Source organism: Carlito syrichta, unplaced genomic scaffold (genome assembly GCF_000164805.1).
Source record: "Carlito syrichta isolate Samal-C Ts95f unplaced genomic scaffold, Tarsius_syrichta-2.0.1 Scaffold302268, whole genome shotgun sequence".
NCBI lineage: Eukaryota > Metazoa > Chordata > Mammalia > Primates > Tarsiidae > Carlito > Carlito syrichta.
Genome location: NW_007246364.1, coordinates 103,779 through 122,385, shown reverse-complemented (window position 1 = coordinate 122,385; position 18,607 = coordinate 103,779). Strand labels below are relative to the sequence as shown.

The 18,607-nt window shown below is 36.8% G+C and overlaps 1 protein-coding gene across 2 annotated transcripts in view; it reads left to right on the top strand.

The window, feature by feature from the left end:
- The window catches only part of ACVR1 (activin A receptor type 1), a 60,910-nt gene that overhangs the window by 33,037 nt on the left and 9,266 nt on the right, over window positions 1-18,607 (top strand). The window contains exons 6-7 of one of the 2 annotated variants that reach the window (XM_008056158.1): window positions 319-594; window positions 5,036-5,233. In XM_008056158.1, the coding sequence (XP_008054349.1) occupies window positions 319-594; window positions 5,036-5,233 (474 nt within the window). The remainder of the gene's footprint in view (window positions 1-318; window positions 595-5,035; window positions 5,234-18,607) is intronic. The other variant, XM_021711405.1, reaches the window with a different exon arrangement.

Here is an 18,607-nt window from a genome sequence, read left to right as displayed (position 1 = left end):
TGGCATAGGCATTATGGGTGAGCACAAATTTATTATTCCTCTCTGATTTGTAATGCAATGGAAAATATTTTTTAAAAGGATTACTTACAGTGGAAATTAATATGAAATGTTCCTATTTATTAACAATGTTCTTTTAAGGAATAAATACTGTTATTTTTCTCTGCTGATACTTCTGTAAACCTCCTCTGGTGGCAATTGATTCATTTAATTATTTTGTGTAATAGACGATGTTTACTGTGTAGTTCACTATTTCTCAATTCTAAGAGTTATAATTTAGAATTCTTACATGTGTTTTAATTTTGTTCTTGCTCTCTCTAGGTTTCATTGCTTCAGACATGACATCAAGACACTCCAGTACTCAGTTGTGGCTAATAACACATTATCATGAAATGGGATCGTTGTACGACTATCTTCAACTTACTACCCTGGATACAGTTAGCTGCCTTCGAATAGTGCTGTCCATAGCTAGTGGTCTTGCACATTTGCACATAGAGATATTTGGGACCCAAGGGAAACCAGCCATTGCCCATCGAGATTTAAAGAGCAAAAATATCCTGGTTAAGAAGAATGGACAGTGTTGCATAGCAGATTTGGGTAAATTCTTAAACATATTTTTTCATGATCAGTTTAATTTTTTTGTACTCAAGTGGTTAACTGGGTTGCATCTTTTTTCCCTCCCTAACCTGCAAGAATTTCAAACATGCAAAAAAGTTGAAAAAAGTTTAAAGTGAGCAATTTTATACCCACTACCTAGATTTCTCCATTAATATCTGCTATCGTTAAGCTTTATTATGTGTTTATCCATTTATTCATTCCCTAGTTATCAGTCCATCTCAATCTTTGGTACATTTTAATGTGCAGGTGAAATAATTATTTTCTGTTATGATTTCAGCATGTATACTAGTATATCATCAATTACAGTGCATTATTTGTTCTTTTTTATTTTCAGGTAAAATTTACATACTGTGAAATACACAAATCTTAAGTATATTCTTAGAGTTTTGACAAATGCTGTAAAACCCAAATCCCTACTGAGATATAGACTTTCCCATTACTTTAGAAAGTTAACCTCAGGCTTGTTTAGTTCCTGCCATATCCTACTTCAGAGATAATCATTACATTACAGAGATAACATAGTTGATGCACAATGAAATTTTGTATGGAATGGCATTGTCTTAAAAGTGTTTTCTAAAATCATTCTTCTGTAGCAAGGCAAAATTATTAGCCAAGGCCAGAGGAAAATATTCCTCAAACTGATTTACTCTTTTTCCTGGTATATCTCATTTTCTGTGTGTTAGAATAATGTCATGTAGCTTTAATTTCATTAGAAATAAGATTATTTTCATTTGTATTGGCACTTTATATAAAATCATATTCATCCAAGGCTCCTAGAATATTGGTTGAATAATTGTGCTAATGAGAACTAAATTGTAATAACTATATTCAATTCAATGGATTATTGAGAGTCCTTACTCTATTAAAAATGGTTTATATTATATTCATATAATCACATTTATTGTTAGTCTGATAAAGTTTTAGATAAAAATAGCTTTAATTGTTTATGTAGTAATGTATTTATTTTTGTTTTTAAGCACAAGGGATTTGACGTGTTAGGAAAATTTACTACCTTTGAATTTCTTTAAAGTCTTTGCTTTTACATTGAGAAGTTGTTATACAATGTTTAGCAAGTATAAGCAGAAAAATATTTAGGATAAGCATTGAAAGAGCATGGTCCTGAAGCTTATGCAGGCAGTTTTAGTTGAAGTATAAAGGACTTTTATGGCTTATTCCATGGCTTAGAGCCAGGGTGATTTAGTTTTAAATTCTGACTTTCCCAATAATTCATCCTGTATTTTAATATGTTTATATGGTTCAAGGGCTGACATTGCTTATAATCAGTGAGAGGGACAGGGACCTTAGCCAAGAGGGACTGCAATGTTTGATGCCATGAGCTGTACTTCAGCATTGTTGGAAACTTTCATAATCATGTGATCATATGTTACTCGTATAACTAAAAAATAAATTCACCTCACAAGATTCTGATAAGATTCAGAAATTATTATAAATACCTGGCAAATAAGGATTCAAATGGTAGCTGCTGTTATAAAACAGTGATCTATCTGGAAAGGGTGGACACACTGAGGCAGCTCTTGACTTTGGTTTATGGGACTTGGTGGGGAGGGGTTGGGGGAGTTTTGCAGTAAGTCCAGCTAATTAATTCTTCAACTACATTTCTTTTGGCCTGCCTGCAGCCTTCCAATTAGATACATTATTTAGGATATGATAAGTAATGATATATATTAAACTATAATACCATAATTGCATGTAACTTTTTAGTTTGTGCCCAGAAATTAAGGACATTCATGACAAAGAGTGGCCTATGATTAATATTGCAGCAAGTATTCTGTATATTTTTATAATTTTTTATTATTAAGAATTCAAACATACAGAAGAGCTGAAAGGATGTAGTAACGGTCGCTTAAATTCTTAACACCTAGATTCAGAAATTGTTAAAACAGTGCCATATTTGCTTTATCTATATGTGGTGTGCGTATATTTTTGCCTATTCATTTGAAAACAAAGTATTACAGACATCACTACACTTTATTGCTCAATACTTCAAAATTCATCCCTAAAAATACTTCAAAATGAGTCCCCTGCATAATCACAATTTGTCACACCTAAATAATATCAGTAATTCTCTCCATTTTAAAATGTTGCCAGATTTTTTTCAAACAAGAATTCAGTCAAGGTTCAAACATTGCATTTTGTTGCTTTGTCATCTTTAGTGTAGTAATTATCTATTACTAGGTAACAAATTATCATATAATTTAGCAGCTTATACCACATATATTTGTTATCTCACACAGTTCTTTGGGGATCAGGAATCTTAGAATGACTTAGCAGTGTGGTTCCGGCTCATGGGCTTATAGAGGTTGTAGTCAAGTTGTGAGTCAGGGCTGCAGTTATCTGAAGGCTTGACCAGGGCTGGAAAACCCAGTTCCATGATGGCACACCTGCAGTTGTTATTGGCAGCAGGCCGCTCAGTTCTTTGTCGCGTGGACTTCTCCACAGGCATCTTGAGTTCTTTATAACGCGATGAGTGAGCTGAAAGAGAACAAACAGGAAGCCTTTTCTAATTGTATAGTGGCTTTTATGTCCTCATTGTGAAGACATGCACTGCCACGTCTTCCACATTTTATTCAATAGTCCAGCATACACCCAAGGGATGAGTAATTACACTTCATTTCTTGAAGGGAGAAGCTTCAAATAACTTGTGGACGTATTTTAAAACCAGACTCTTCATGTACCAGTCAACTTGCATCTTTTTTTTGTTCTTGAAAACCCTTGTAGGCAAACCTATACTATTTGAAGTGACACATTTCATTGTTCCAGTGATTATAATATTAGAAACCACAAAAGAAGTTGGTAGATCCCCTTTTTAATAAGTAGAAAAAGAATGTGCTCCTTTCCATTGAAGTTATAAAGAGAGTACACACATTCCTATAGCAACTCTGCTAGTATGCTAAGAGCTAGAATTTTAAGATCCTAACTTTCAGTTCACAGAATAAACTATGTTCAGAGACAAGCAAGTTAAATCACAAATTTTCTGTTCTAGTAACAGAGATATGTTGCCCTGTGGTATTCAGTGTAATCAACATATAAAAAGGTGCCTGCACCTTTTTAATATTCTGAAACTTTGATTCTTTGGGTTCTGGAAATCAGGGTGGGACATATAGTAGTCCCCACTTATCTGTGGGAAATATATTTTAAGACTCCTAGTGGGTACCTGAGACCACAGATAGTACCAAATCCTATATATACTGTTTTTCTTGTACATACCTTTGATAAAGTTTAACTTCTAAATTAGGCACAGCAGGAGATTAACAACAATAACTAATAATAAAATAGAACAAATATAATTATATGCTATAATAAAATTTATGTGATTGTGATCTCTCACACACACACACACACACACACACACACACACACACACACACACACAATATTTTATTGTACTCAGCTGTTTTGGACCACAGCTGACTGTGGGAAACTATGGATAAGGGGGGACTACTATATAAGCATTTATAAGCAAATATAAGTATTTGGGAAATGCTTACTGTGTCCATAGAATCTTGGGGTTGATTATGAAAATAGGGGAAAGAGGAATCCATCTGCTTTAGTTGCATGTAGTTGTCATTATCTTTGCTAATGATTAAGGATGAGATAATGCATGACAGCTCGTTGACATTATATGACTATTATAGGAATCATTTGCAGTTGGTCTGCATATGCATCAATAAAATAATTTCATCCTCAAATAAATTGTGCATGTATCAGTCTGTCCCACTGACTAGTGAGGAAGGCCAGGTCTCCCTAATTGAGAAATTCTGAAATGAGTCATGGTTTACGAGAGTGTTTCAAAATGATTTAACCTGAGAATTGTGTTATCAATTGAGGTCCAGTTTAATATTCTCTGTGCCCATGATTCTAGAGAAAGACCTGTGGGTTTGGTCAGGATTGCTCAGATAAGCAGTTCTTCCTTTAGGGATAAAGCGGTGCTTATAGCAGTCTGCCCTTTATGTAGTGATAAATTACTTCAAATTCTATGTCTCACACTGTTTGAAATTTGTGTTTGGAGACTAGTGGGAGCAGTGGTGGAGTTTGAGAGCTTAATTTGCTTCTTGTTAAGTCACTTTGAGGCTCACATTTAACATGTGAGCCTGTTTTCCTGTGGACTTCAAACACTGGCCTCATATTGGTTTAGTGCATGGCATTTACTTCAGAACTTTTTGTCTCTTAGAGGTTCATCTATTATCTAATAGCTCAGAATTTTTCTGACATTAGTCCTTTTTTCTGCTGTCACTCCAGAAATCATCACAAAGGACCTATGGATTATTCTAAGGGTAACACAACAGTGACTGTGGATCCACAAGAGGGCGCCTTTGATTGGGGTTGGTTTAAAATCTTTCAGCAGCCCCTTCTGAAAAGGGAAGTGAGCTGATTACGCTGTTATGGTCTTCTTTTTTAGGCCTGGCGGTCATGCATTCCCAGAGCACCAATCAACTTGACGTGGGGAACAATCCCCGTGTGGGCACCAAGCGCTACATGGCCCCTGAGGTTCTAGATGAAACTATCCAGGTGGATTGTTTTGATTCTTACAAGAGGGTCGATATTTGGGCCTTTGGACTTGTTTTATGGGAAGTAGCCAGGCGGATGGTGAGCAATGGTAGGTATCTGATTTAATGTAATGTGTTCCAAGTTCTCTTGATCTTGCTGCCTTTAAAAGGGCAAAGAGGAAATATTGAAGTCCATGCTGTTTCTTGAATCATGCTTATCAAGTTAGGCATTTATATTTTATTTATGACTGATGGGTGTAATGTAATGGTTTTTATGTTTAAAATACACAACAGAAAATGATGCTTGAAAAACAGTATTTCTTGAAGAGACTAGCCATTCCTTGGTTTTTCTTTGTATTGATCTATATTATTTTTTCAAAAAAGAATATAAAAATGGATACAAAATAATTGCACATTTTTGTGGGGGTATACGTTGTATTTTGATACATGTATATAATGTGTAGTGATCAAATCATGGTGCTTAGGATATTCATCCCCTCTAACATTTATTATTTATTTGTATTGGGAAGGTTTTAAATCCTCTAGCTGTTTTGAAATATACAATATATTATTGTTAACTATAGTCACTAGAACTTATTCCTTCTATGTGTTTGTACCTATTAACCAACCTTTCTACATCCCTGCCCTGCTCCCCACCCTTCCCAGCCTGTAGTAATTATCATTCTACTGACTACCTCCCTGAGTTCAACTTTTTTAGCTTCCATATATGTGTGAGAACAAGCAATGTTTGCCTTTCTCTGCCTGGCTTAATTCAATTAGCATAATGACTTCCAGTTCCACCCATGCTGCTGTAAATGGCAGGATTTCATTCTTTTTTATGACTGAATATTTTTTATGTTGTGTATATTTTCCACATTTTCTTTTTTCTTTTTTTTTTTGAGTCAGGATCTCACTCTGTTACCCAGGCTGGAGTGCAGTGGTATACTCACATCTCACCACATTATTGATCTCCTGGGCTCAGGTGATCCTTCCACCTCAGCCTCCTGAGTAGCTGGGACTACAGGCGCGTACCATCACGCCTGGCTATTTTTTTGACTTTTTTTTGTAGAGATGAGGTCTTTCTATGGTGCCTAGGATGCCCTTGAACCCCTGGGCTCAGACAATCCTCCTGCCTTGGCCTCCCAAAGTGCTAGGATTGCAGGTGTAAGCCACCACTCCCAACCTACATTTTCTTTATCCATTCATCTATTGATGGTCACTTAGTTTGATTCCATATATTGACTCTTGTGAATAGTACTGCAGTAAACATGGGGGTGTAGGTATCCCTTTGATATACTGATTTCCATTCCTTTGACTAAAAACCTAGTAGTGGGATTGCTTGATCATACGGTAGTTCTATTTTTAGGTTTTTGAGAAAACTCTTTATTGTTTTTCATAATGACTGTGCTAATTTGCATTTCTACCACTAGTGTATAAGTTTCTTTTTCTCTGCATCCTCGCCAGCATTTGTTATTTTTTTTCTTTTTGATGGCAGACATTCTAACTGGGATGGGATTGTATCTCATTTTGATTTTGATTTGCATTTCTCTGATGATTAGTGATGTTGAGTGTTTTTTCGTATATTTATTTGACATTTATATGTCTTCTTTTTAGAAATGTCTATTCAGATCCTTGGCCCAATTTTAATCAAATTATGGTTATGATTATGATTGCTGTTGCTTGAGTTCCTTGTATATTCTGCATATTTGTCTCTTGTCAGATGAATAGTTTTCAGATATTTTCTCCCATTGTACAGATTGTCTCTTCACTCTGTTGATTGTTTCCTTTGTTACATAGAAGAATTTTTTTCCTTTGTTACATAGAAGAATTTTAGTTTAACAGAATCCTGTTTGTCTATTTTTGTTACCGTTATCTGTGCTTTTCATCTTTGCCTAGACCAGTGTCATAGAGTCTTTCTCTTTTGTTGTCTTCTAGTCATTTTAGAGTTTCTTGTCTTACATTTAAGTTATTAATACATTTTGAGTTAATTTTTGTACAGGGTGAGAGGTGAGAATCTAGTTTTATTCTTCTAAATATGGATATCTAGGTTTCCCAGTCCCATTTATTGAAGATGGAGTCCCTTTCCCAATTTATGTTCTTAGCATCTTTGTTGCAGATCATTTGGCTGTAAATATGTAGATTTATTTCTGGTTTCTCTATTCTGTTTCCTTGATCTATGTGTCTTCTAAAATTTATACTAATACCATGCTGTTTTGGTTACTATAGCTTTATAGTACATTTTGAAGTCAGATAGTATGATGCTTTCAACATTTTAATTTTGCTCGATATTGCTTTGGCTTTTGGGGATCTTTTGTAGTTTTATGTGAATTTTAGGATTGTTTTCTCTATTTCTGTGAAGAATGTCATTGGTATTTTGATTGCATTGACTCTGTAGACTGCTTTGGATAGTATTGTCATTGTAACATTATTAATTCTTCAGATCCATGAGCATGGGGTATCTTTCTATTTGTTGTGTCCTCTTCAATTTCTTTCATAAGTGTAGTTTGTAGTTTTCCTAGTGGAGGTCTAACCTCTTTGATTAAATTTATTCCTTGATATTTTTTGTGTGAGTAGTTATTGCAAATGAGATTGCCTTCTTGATTTGTTTTTTGGCTAGTTCATTATTGGTGTGTAGAAATACTACTCGTTTTTGCATGTTGATTTTGTATCCTGTAACTTTACTGAGCCATTTATCAGTTCAAAGAGTTTTTTGGTATAGTCTTTAGATTTTTCTATATATAAGATGATGCTAGCCAGGTATGGTTACTCAAGCCTGTAATCCCAGCACTTTGGGAGGTTGAGGCAAGAGGATTGCCTGAGCTCTGCGATCCATGACCAGCCTGGGCAACTTGGCGAGACCTCATGTCTACAATAAATTGAAAAAATCAGCTGGGTGTGATAGCATGCACCTATAGCTTCAGCTACTTAGAAGGCTGATGTGGAAGGATCACCTGAGCCCAGCAGGTGAAGGCTGTGGTGGCCATCAGCATGCCACTGCACTTCAGCCTGGCAAACAGAGTGAGACTCCAACTAAAAAAAAAAAAAAATGATGCCATGTGCAAACAGGGAACAATTGACTTCCTCTTTTCTACTTTGGATGCCTTTTATTTCTTTTTCTTGCCTTACTGCCCTGGCCAGTATTTCTAGTACTGTGTTGAAAAAGAGTTAGAAAAGTGGGCATTCTTGTCTTGTTCCAGTTCTTAGAGGAAAGGCTTTCAGCTTTTACCCATTCAATATGATATTAAATGTGGGTTTGTCATATATCGTTTTTATTATATTGAGGAATGTTCTTTCTATGCTTAGTTTGTTGAGAGTTTTTTAAGATCATGAAGTGATGTTGAATTTTATCAACTGTTTTATCTGCATCTAATAAGATGATCATAAGGTTTTTATCCTTCATTCTATGAATGCCATGTATCACATCACATTTATTAATTTGCATGTGTTGAACCATCCTTGCATCCCTGGGATAATTTCACCTGGTTGTGATCTTTTTGATGGATTTACTTTCCTAGTATTTTGTTGAAGCTTTTTTTCATCAATGCTTATCAGGGATATTGGCCTGTAGTTTTCTTTTTTTAATGTTCTTATTCTTGTCTAGTTTTAGAATCAAGGTAATGCTGGCCTCATAGAATGAGTTAGGGAGAATTTCTTCCTCTTCAATTTTTTGAAATAGTTTGAGAAGAATTGTTGTTAGCTTTTTATAAGTTTGGTAAAATTCAGCAGTAAACACATCCAGTTCTAGTCTTTTCTTTATTGAGAGATTTATTATCACTGATTCTATCTCATTACTTGATATTGGTCTGTTCAGGTTTTCTATTTCTTCTTGCAATCTTGGCACGGTGTATGTGTTCAGGAATTTATCCATTTCCTCTAGGCTTTCCAATTTGTTAGTGTACATTTATAATAATCTCTGATGATCCTTTATATTTCTGTTGTATCAGTTGTAATAGCTCTTTCTTGCTTCTGATTTACATGGGTCTTCTCTCTTTTTTTCTTGATTAGTCTAACTAGCAGTTTATCTATTTTTGTTTACCTTTTCAAAAAACAATTCTTTATTTCACTTTGTGTGTGTGTGTGCATGTGTGTGTATTTCATTAAGTTCTTCTCATCTTTCTTATATTTTTACCTTCTACTAATTTTGAGATTTTTTCCCCCTGCTATTCTAGTTCCTTGAGCTGCATCATTAGATTGTTATTTGAAATATTTTTACTTTTTTGATGTAAGCATTCATTACTATGAACTTCCTTCTTAGCACTGCTTTTGCTGTATCCCATAGGTTTTAGTATGTTATGTTTCTGATTTCCTTGTTTCAATAAATTTATTTTCTTCTTAATTTTCTTATTGACCTCATGGTCATTCAGGATTATATTGTTTAATTTCCATGTTTGTACAGTTTCTAGAGTTCTTGTTATTGATTTCTAATTTTACTTCATTGTGGTCTGATAAAATACATGGTATAATTTCAGTTGTTTCAAATTTGTTAAGACTTGTGTTGTGGTCTAACATATGGTCTGTTCTGGAGAATGTTTTTTGTGCTGATAAGAAGTATGTGTGTTCTGTAGCTGCTGGGTAAAATGTTCTGTAAATGTCTGTTTGGTCCATTTGGTCTAAAGTACATTTTAAATTCAATGTTTCTTTGTTGATTTTTGGTCTAGATAATCTGTGTAATGCTGAGAGTAGGGTGTTGAAGTCCTCAGCTGTTGTCATGTTGGAGTTTATCTCTCACATTAGAGCTCCTAATATTTGCTTAATATAGCTGGGTGCTCCAGTGTTGAGTGGTGCACATATATCTAGAATTGTTATATCTTCTTGCAGAATTGTTCCCTTTATTGTTATACAGTTGACCCTTAAACAATACAGGTTTGAACTGTACTGGCCCATTTATACATATATCTTTATCCACCAAACACAAACTGAAAATACAGTATTTACATGATGCAAAACTTGCATAAACAAACAGAGGACTAACTTTTCTTTCCTACCCTCTCTTCCTCCCTCCCTCCCTCCCTCCCTCCTTCCCTCCCTTACTTTTCTTTCTGTCAGAGTCTCACTTTTGCCCAGGTTGGCATGCAGTGGGACACTCATGGCTCAACACAGCTTTGATCTCTTGGGCCCAGGTGATCCTTACATCTCCGTCTCCTGAGCAGTTGGGACTACAAGTGCACACCACCATGCCTGGCTAATTTTTAATTTTTTTTTTTTGTAGAGACAAGGTCTCACTATCTTGCCTAGGCTGGTCTTGAACTTCTGGGCTCAATCAGTCCTCCTGCCTCAGCCTCCCAAAGTGCTGTGATTCAAGTGTGAGCCACTGTGACTGGCCAATGGCTAACTTTTCATATATGTGGATTCCACGGGACTGATTGTGGGACTTGAGTATGAACAGATTTTGGTTACACAAGGGTTCTGTAAACAGTTCTCTGTATTTCAAAGGACCACTGTATAATAAGCTTTCTTGTCTCATTTTTGACTTGAAGTCTGTTTTATCTGACCCAAGTATAGGTTCTCCTTCTCATTTTCAGTTTCTGTTTACATGGAATATCTTTTTCTGTCCCTTCACTTTCATACTATATGTGTCTTTATAGGTGAAGAGAGGTTTTTTTTTAGGTCGCATATAGTTAGGTCTTGTTATTTTGTCCACTTAGGCAGTCTGTGTCTTTTAAGTGGGGAATTTAATTTATTTACATTCAAAGTTATTATTGATAGGTAAGAACTTAATTCATACCCTTCTAAAAATTTTTCCCATTTTTTTATCTTTGTATGTTATTTGTTCCTTTCCTTCTATTATATTTGCGGTTTGGTGTTTTCCCTAGTAGAAACATTTGAATTTTTTTTCATTCTCATTTGTATGTCTGCTATACCAGTGAGTTTTATACTTTCATATATTTTAATGATGGTCGATATTATTCTGTTGCTTCCAGATGTAAGACACCCTGAAGTTGTAGGTCCATTATCGTGATAATGAATTTTCTCAGTTTTTGCTTGTCTGGAAAATACTTTATTTCCCCTTCATTTATGAAGGATAGCTTTTCTAGGTATAGTATTCTTGACTGCCAGGCTTTTTTCTTTTCAGCAATGTATCATCCCATTCCCTTTTAACCTGTGAGGTTTCTGCTGAGAAATCTGCTGTTAGTCTGTTGGGGATTTTCTTATATGTAACTTGACTCCTTTTTCTTGCTGTTTTTAGAATTCTCTCTTTGTGTTTGACTTTTAACAGTTTGACTATAATATGCTGTGAATAAGACCATTTTGGGGTTGAATCTATTTGGGCCTCTTAGAGATTTGTGTATCCGGATGTCTATATCTCGTGCAAGACTTAGAAGTTTTTAGCTTTTATTTCATTGAATAAGTTCTGTATGCTTTTGCTCATCTCTTTTGCTTCTGGAAAACCCAAAATTCCAATTTTTTTGGTTGTTTTATGGTATGCCATATGTCATGTAGGATTTGTTCATTCGTTTTTATTCTTTTTTTCTTTTCTGACTGGGTTATTTCAAAAGACCTATTTTCAACTTTAGAATTTTTTTCTTCTGCTTGATCTAGTCTATTGTTTTAGCTCTCAATTTTATTTTTTTGTTTCATTCATTGAACTCTTCATTTCCAGGATTTCTGTTTTTGTTTGTTTGTTTTTTTCTTTAATGATATTTGTATCTTTGTTTAATTTATCACAGATGATGAATTTTTTTTAAGTTCTTTGTATTTTTCATCTGTCTTCTCTTGTATCTTTTTGACTTTCTTTAGTATCATTATTTTTAATTCTTTTTCAGGCATTTTATATATTTTTATTGGAGTCTGTTGCTGGGGAATTATTGTATTTCTTTGGTGATGTCATGTTTCCTTGCTTTTTTATGTTTCTTATATCTTTATATTGATATCTGTGCATCTGATATAACAGTAGCTTTTTCCAGTTTTATGGGTTGGTTCTTGTAGGGAAAGACTTTTTGCTAGAGATGTATCTATAGTGTCGGGTGGTAAGGTACTTTGGCTTTGATTTTCTGTGGGCTTAGTAGTGTAGTCTTTGTATGATTTCTTCAGCTGTAATCAGCATCATTATTGTCTGTGAGTTCTTCTATGGCTTATGCTATGTTTATTAGTGGAGGCTGTGGTGAAGCTTTGCTGGGGATAGGGATGCTGAGCAGGTCAGTCCTTGAACACTAATGTTGGTGACAGCAGGCCAGGTATGTTGGTCCAGTGTGGGTATACATGGGCACCAGTGGTAGCAGATCCAGCAGGTTGATTTATGTGCTTCTAGGAAGCTTGTTCAGGTACCAGCAGTGGCAGCATTGGATTTTGCAGGTGGACGGGTCCCCCCAAGCCACTGGGTGCTATGTATGGCATCCGCAATGGCAGTAGTGGTGGCGGGACAGCCATTGGGCAGAAGCAGCAAGCTTGGGTGCCAATGGTGGTAGTAGTATCTTGGGCAAGCCAATCCTCAGGCCCCCCAGGGGACATTTACTGCCTCCAATGGTGGCAGGTGGGACAGTTCAGTTCATAAGCTGCTGGATGATATATACTGGTGACACCAGGCTGGGTAGGCCTTTCCTCAAGGCCCCGGTGTGTGTACAGGTTCTGGTGGCAGTGGGCTAGGCAAGTTGATCCCCGGGTCCCCAGATGATTTGTGCATGAATACTGATGGGGGCAGAACTGGACTATGCAGACCAGTCCTTTGGCCTTTCAATGGTGCATGCAGGGACAGGCCTCAGTGGGTGGGGCCATTTGATGTCCTGACCCCCAGTTGTTGCACTTGGGCACTGATCATGGACAGAGTGAGCCTGTCCTCATACCCTAGATGGCACATGTGGGCACTAGCAGTGAGTAGGGCAGGCTTGTTGTCAGGCCACCCAGTGGTGCCTACAGGTGTCAGCAGCGATAAGTGGACGGGTCCATATTTCATTCCTTTCTTCCTCTATTTCCTATTTTGCCTTTCATTCCATCTTCCTTTTTTGCTCTCCTCATGAGATACGTTTAATTTGAGGAGAATGCTCAAGGAAATGTAAGGGTAAACTCTGCTGTTTTTTTTTTTTAATAGGTATTTTTGCTGCTTAGGTTTGGATTATTCAGCAAAGGCCCAGCTCTTACACTCAGAAGTCACTTCTTTGTAATAAGCAGGCTGTACCTACTGAATGAGTCAAATTGAAATGCTGGAAGCCCTGGATAGGTGGCTTATGTTGATCTGTTTATAAGTGGTTTTACGAAAGGAGACACCTTACAGTTAAGGAAGCATGTGTCAATGATTTTTTTTAATTTTTATTTTTTGAGTTGGAGTCTCACTCTGTTGCCCAGGCTGGAGTGCTATGGTATGCTCACGGCCACCCCAGCGTCGACCTGCTGGGCTCAGGCATGTCAATGATTTTTTTTATTTTTATTTTTTTTGAGTTGGAGTATCATTCGGTTGCCCAGACTGGAGTGCAGTGGCCGCTCCCGGCCACCGCAGCCTCGCCTGCTGGGCTCCGGCGATCCTTCCACCTCCGCCTTCCGAGTAGCCGGAATAACAGGCATGTGCTACCATGCCCGGCTGATTTTTTGATTTATTGTAGAGATGAGGTCTCGCTGCCCAGGCGAGTCTCGAACCCGCAGGCTTAGGCAATCCACTCACCTCAGCCTCCCAAAGGCGCCGGATTACAGGCTGAGCCACTGAGCCCGGCTCATGTCAATGATTTTTAACCTGTGTGCCCTACAAGGAACCCTCATTCTTGTCTTTCATATACCCAAATCAGCCACAAATACATTGTTGAACTTTAAGTACATTGTATTCTGAAAGCACTAAGTATACTTTTTCAAATTAGGCATGCCCCAACTACCCACAAAGTGGTTTTTATAGCAGAATCCCTTGAATTAACTAGATGAACCATTTCATATCTTCACAACTGAAAATCTTTTTTCACAGAGCATGTGTCTGAAATTGTTCCAAGAAAACAGAAGAAAATGCCATATATTTGGATTAATGTTCATTTCCAAAAGATACTTTATATTTTACCCTCTTGTGACCCGGTGGAATCCCGGATTTGAAGTATTAAAGAAATAATGCATGAAGTTTCTACCATCTGTGCTTTTTTCCACCTTCCACTGATATTTTCTTATAAGGATTGAGACTTGTGGGGCAATCACTTTTCATGAGTAATACAGCCAAAGATTAGGACTTTATGTGAGATAAATAGAATTGGGGTAATTTCATATAGTTTTAGTGTATAATAATTAAAATTGACAGTCCTTCATGATAGCTTTTTTCTAATAGCAGAGTGTTTTGCTTTGAACAAATCCTCTGAGGGTATCAGCATAAGTGTTTCAGATTAAACATACATGGACTGTATTGTAACATGACAGTTCTTTTAAAGTACTTTTTTTGTGGAGTCATGAACATTTTCTTGGTAGTTGTTTCTCAATCGTTGGGAGCTACTGCCTTACAGTTTGTGCCTTGAAGCCCCTTGAGAATTGTTTGCAACAGAGAGATTGTTCAGATTTATCAATTTCTGAACTTTGCTTGCAATTGCACATCAACTTCATTACCTCACCCATCCCCAATCGTTCCTGACCATCAAACTGAAAATCTAATTCTGATTAATTTAACAGACAAATTAGAGAAGAACTGGTGTCAAAATAAACTGTGTGATGGGAAACTTGCCTCACATGAAGGGAAAATTGGCATTCCATGGCTAGGCAGTAGCATTTCCAGCTGTTGGTGTGCCAGAGCCAAGCCAAGCAGGCCTGCTCAGCAGAAACTTGGGATTTGGGCATTGTAAGAACTCATGTTGCAAACCCTCTCCCTGTGTCACAGGCATAAACCCAAATAGCTTTTTAAAGATCCACTGTGATTAATAGCAGTCAGTTTGAAGTTAGAGTCATCAGTTTAAAATTTAGCTCAACAAATGGTAATTTGCCTCCCGGTTCCTGTATTTAACATTATTTTTGGGAAAAAAACCAAGGAGGGTAGAGTAAGTATCATGATTGGGTTGTTTTTTGATTTATTGTTCTCACCTTTGCATCAGCATTTAGACTGTTAGCTAATTCCTAAAATTTTGTGGGTCTAGCTTCTGTGCTGTGATGTGGTTTGTTTTTTAGGTGAGAGATAAGGGTATCTCACGTCTCATTTTAAATCAGCTACTGTCCTTTGGCAGTGACTAATTTGATATTTTCCCCCTCTCCTTCTCAAGTCCCTCTTCTGTGAACATTCACACACACACACACACACACACACACATATACAAATACACATGCATACCCACAAATCAGTTTGTCTAAATTTAAACTTGAAAGTGTTCAATGCTACTTGCAAACCTATTTTTCTAATATTAATATGATAATTATTACTTCCCCCAAACAAGAAAAAATGAGTAGAAAGAGGAATAAGAGAATGTTTTCTTTAAATTCCAACATTCATGTTTCTTTCCCCTTCTCTATACACTCATTTTAAAAACTTAGTTGTAATCATAGTAAAGATACAATTCGGTATCTTTTTCATTTGTGTGTGTGTTGTAATGTTGCTTAATAGTCTTCATTTTTATTTTAAATGGTCACATGATATTTTATTAGCTTAACCATTTCCAAATTGTTAGACATCCTATCTCCTCCATTTGGGGCTTGTAGTAGACATTTTTGTGCATATTACGGTTTCATTTGGGGAAATGATTCTTAAGCTGAAAAGAAGTACACTTAATAGGTCAGAGAATATGGATGTTTTTACAGCTTGACGTGTATTACCGAGTTGCTTTTCATAAGAGTTGTACTAATGTACAATGGCTCCCTCACCCTAGGGTGTGATGTACCTATTTCACTTTCTTACCAGTTTTAGGTACTGTCATTAGAAGAATATATATTTTTGAAATTATTACCTATAAAGTGTACCTCATTTAAATATATGAATATCTTACATTAAGAAGGTCATTATAATTATGTATCCTTTGAGTTTCTGAATCCATTATAAAAATTGATGACCAGATAGTTCTCTTGGAGTAATACAATCCTCAAGTGTACCATGAGCATAAAAATATGTAGCATTTTATATTTTTATTAGCTTTTTACATTTATTTGCTACTAATAATAAACCTCATGCTGTTTCTGTACAGGAAATGAGAGTGAAGTCCATTTTCACATCTGAAAATGTCTCAACAGTGTCTTTTGGAATTTACTTTTGGTGCTTAGTTTGACACTGAATTTGGAATTGGTAGGAAAGAAAATAGTTTTCTTACCTTCCTTGTGTGAATTTTCTATATGAATTTAAGGCAGGGGTTTGCTTGGAACAGTAGTTCTTAAACTGGAATGTGTATTAGAATCACCCAGAATGCTTGTTTTGAGACACACAGTGCTGGACCCCAGGCCCAGAATTTCTGTCTTAGTGATTCTAGATTTAGAAAATGTGATGCCAAGGCTCCCATCCAAACATGTACTAGGAGTTTTGAAAAGGTAGGGTACCCAGATTGCATAGGCACACACCTGTTTGGTTGCTAGATATCTTCCTGTGATGTGCGCTTGTCTTCCTTTGCTGTGGTTCTCCAAGGGCTACTGAACTGCACACGGAGGAAGCCTGTGTGAACAGTGCCCTCCGGAGCTGTGTAGTGCTTCTTTTGTGTCTGCTGGAGGCAGCAAAATGGAATGGGTGACATTCCAGGCTCTGACAACGTTCTATCTGACTCAATCACTTACATCAGTTTCATAACTGAAAAAAAATAAAATGATAATAATAGTCCCCACTTTATAGGATTGTCGTTATTAAATGAGAACATGTATGCAAAGCACCTAGTGTGTGTCTGGCATTTAATAAGTATTTTTGTATTGTTACCTTGGAAATGGGTGACACAGGTCACCCAAGAACTTGTAGAACTTAGTTGCCATTTTCTGCTGCTTGTCATGCTACCAATTGGCCCTGGAACTGCTTGTTTCCCCTCTTCACTGCTCAGAGGAAGGCTCTGTGGATACATGTGTGTTTTACTGTTACTAGCTTTGATTATGTTGTGATGAAACCCAGTGTTAAAATGTGTAAACAAACTATTGAGCTGATGCATAAGTTTGTAGTGTTTTTCACTTGTCTGTCGAGCACAAATGTCACACAATGGTTGACTGGTCACAGTTCATATTTGCCAATTTTGGTGTTGACATGAATCATCGTGGATTAAAGCATTTAAAAGGTCTTCATCAAAGTCCCATGGTCTTCCTGAATATGGAGAATCACTCAGGTCATAGTGGCCCTCTTTGAAACTATGAAAAGATACCAGCACATCAATGTTTATTGCAGTACTGTTTATAATAGCAAAAACATGAAACCAACCATGCTGCCCACCAAAAGTGGACTGGATAAAGAAAATGTGGTACACATACATGATGGAATATTACACAGCCATAAGGAAAGGACAAAACTATTTTCTTATCGTGCTTTCACCGATAGCATTCTCCCCATACATGGCAAAAATGTTTTTGATCCACCTCCGCTGCCTTTACTCCTCTGCTAAACTCAAACTGAATAAAATGTCGGAAGTGTTCGTTTTTTTCCACTTGATACTCCATCTTCTTTAGCCTACAAATAGCACTAACTTTCTTCAAATCTGCAGAAAGCAAGATGTAATCACAAGCACAACATTGTCACTCAAAATGACAAATGATAAACTCTTAACACTGCAGTGTTGCCATGCCAAAAACAAACGCTACAGACTTATGCATCAGCCTGATATTTGCATCTCATAGAATAATCCTTGCTGACTTTCTTATGGGGAAGGTACTGGGAAATACTTTTTAGAATAAGCTTATGTTTGGCACACATACTTTGAAAAATGTCTTCTAATTAATCTTTGAGCCAGCCTGGGAACTGCACGTGTTCCTGTTTCTAAGCACAATGGGCTTATGTACGGAAACCGTGAGCACTCTTATTTTCTTCAGCAGCTCAATATCCAACATGTTTCATGGTTTTAATGAACTACTTGAGTGGTAGTTTAAGGTTTTAATAAAATGATGAATCATATTAGGGAAAGATGAATCATATTAGGGAAAGATTTTCATATTCATTAAAGTAATTTCAGTTTGTTTTAACTTTTAGGCTGGTGAGGAGTGGGGACATGGAGGTGGGGTGCGATGTAAAAATTTTTCCCCTACCTGGACTTGGTGGCTCAGCCTGTAATCCCAGTACTTTGGGAGGCCGAGGCGAGTGGATTGCCTGAGCCCATGGGTTCAAGACCAGCCCGGGCAACTTGGTGAGACCTGTCTCTACAGTAAATCAAAAATTAGCTGGGCGTGGTAGCACATGCCTGTAGTTCTGGCTATTTGGAAGGCTGAAGCGGAGGGATCTCTGGAGCCCAGCTGGTTGATGCTAGGGTGTCCATGAGCGTACCACTAAACTCCAGCCTGGGCGACAGAGTGCTCCATCTCAAAAAAAAAAAAAAAAAAGAAAAAATTTTTCCCTTTATTTCCTGTAATTTCCTGTCCCTGATTTAGAGATACAGGGCAGAGGAAGGTAGTCAACTGATCTCATGACAAAATAACCTGAGGCTGCAGAACTTTAT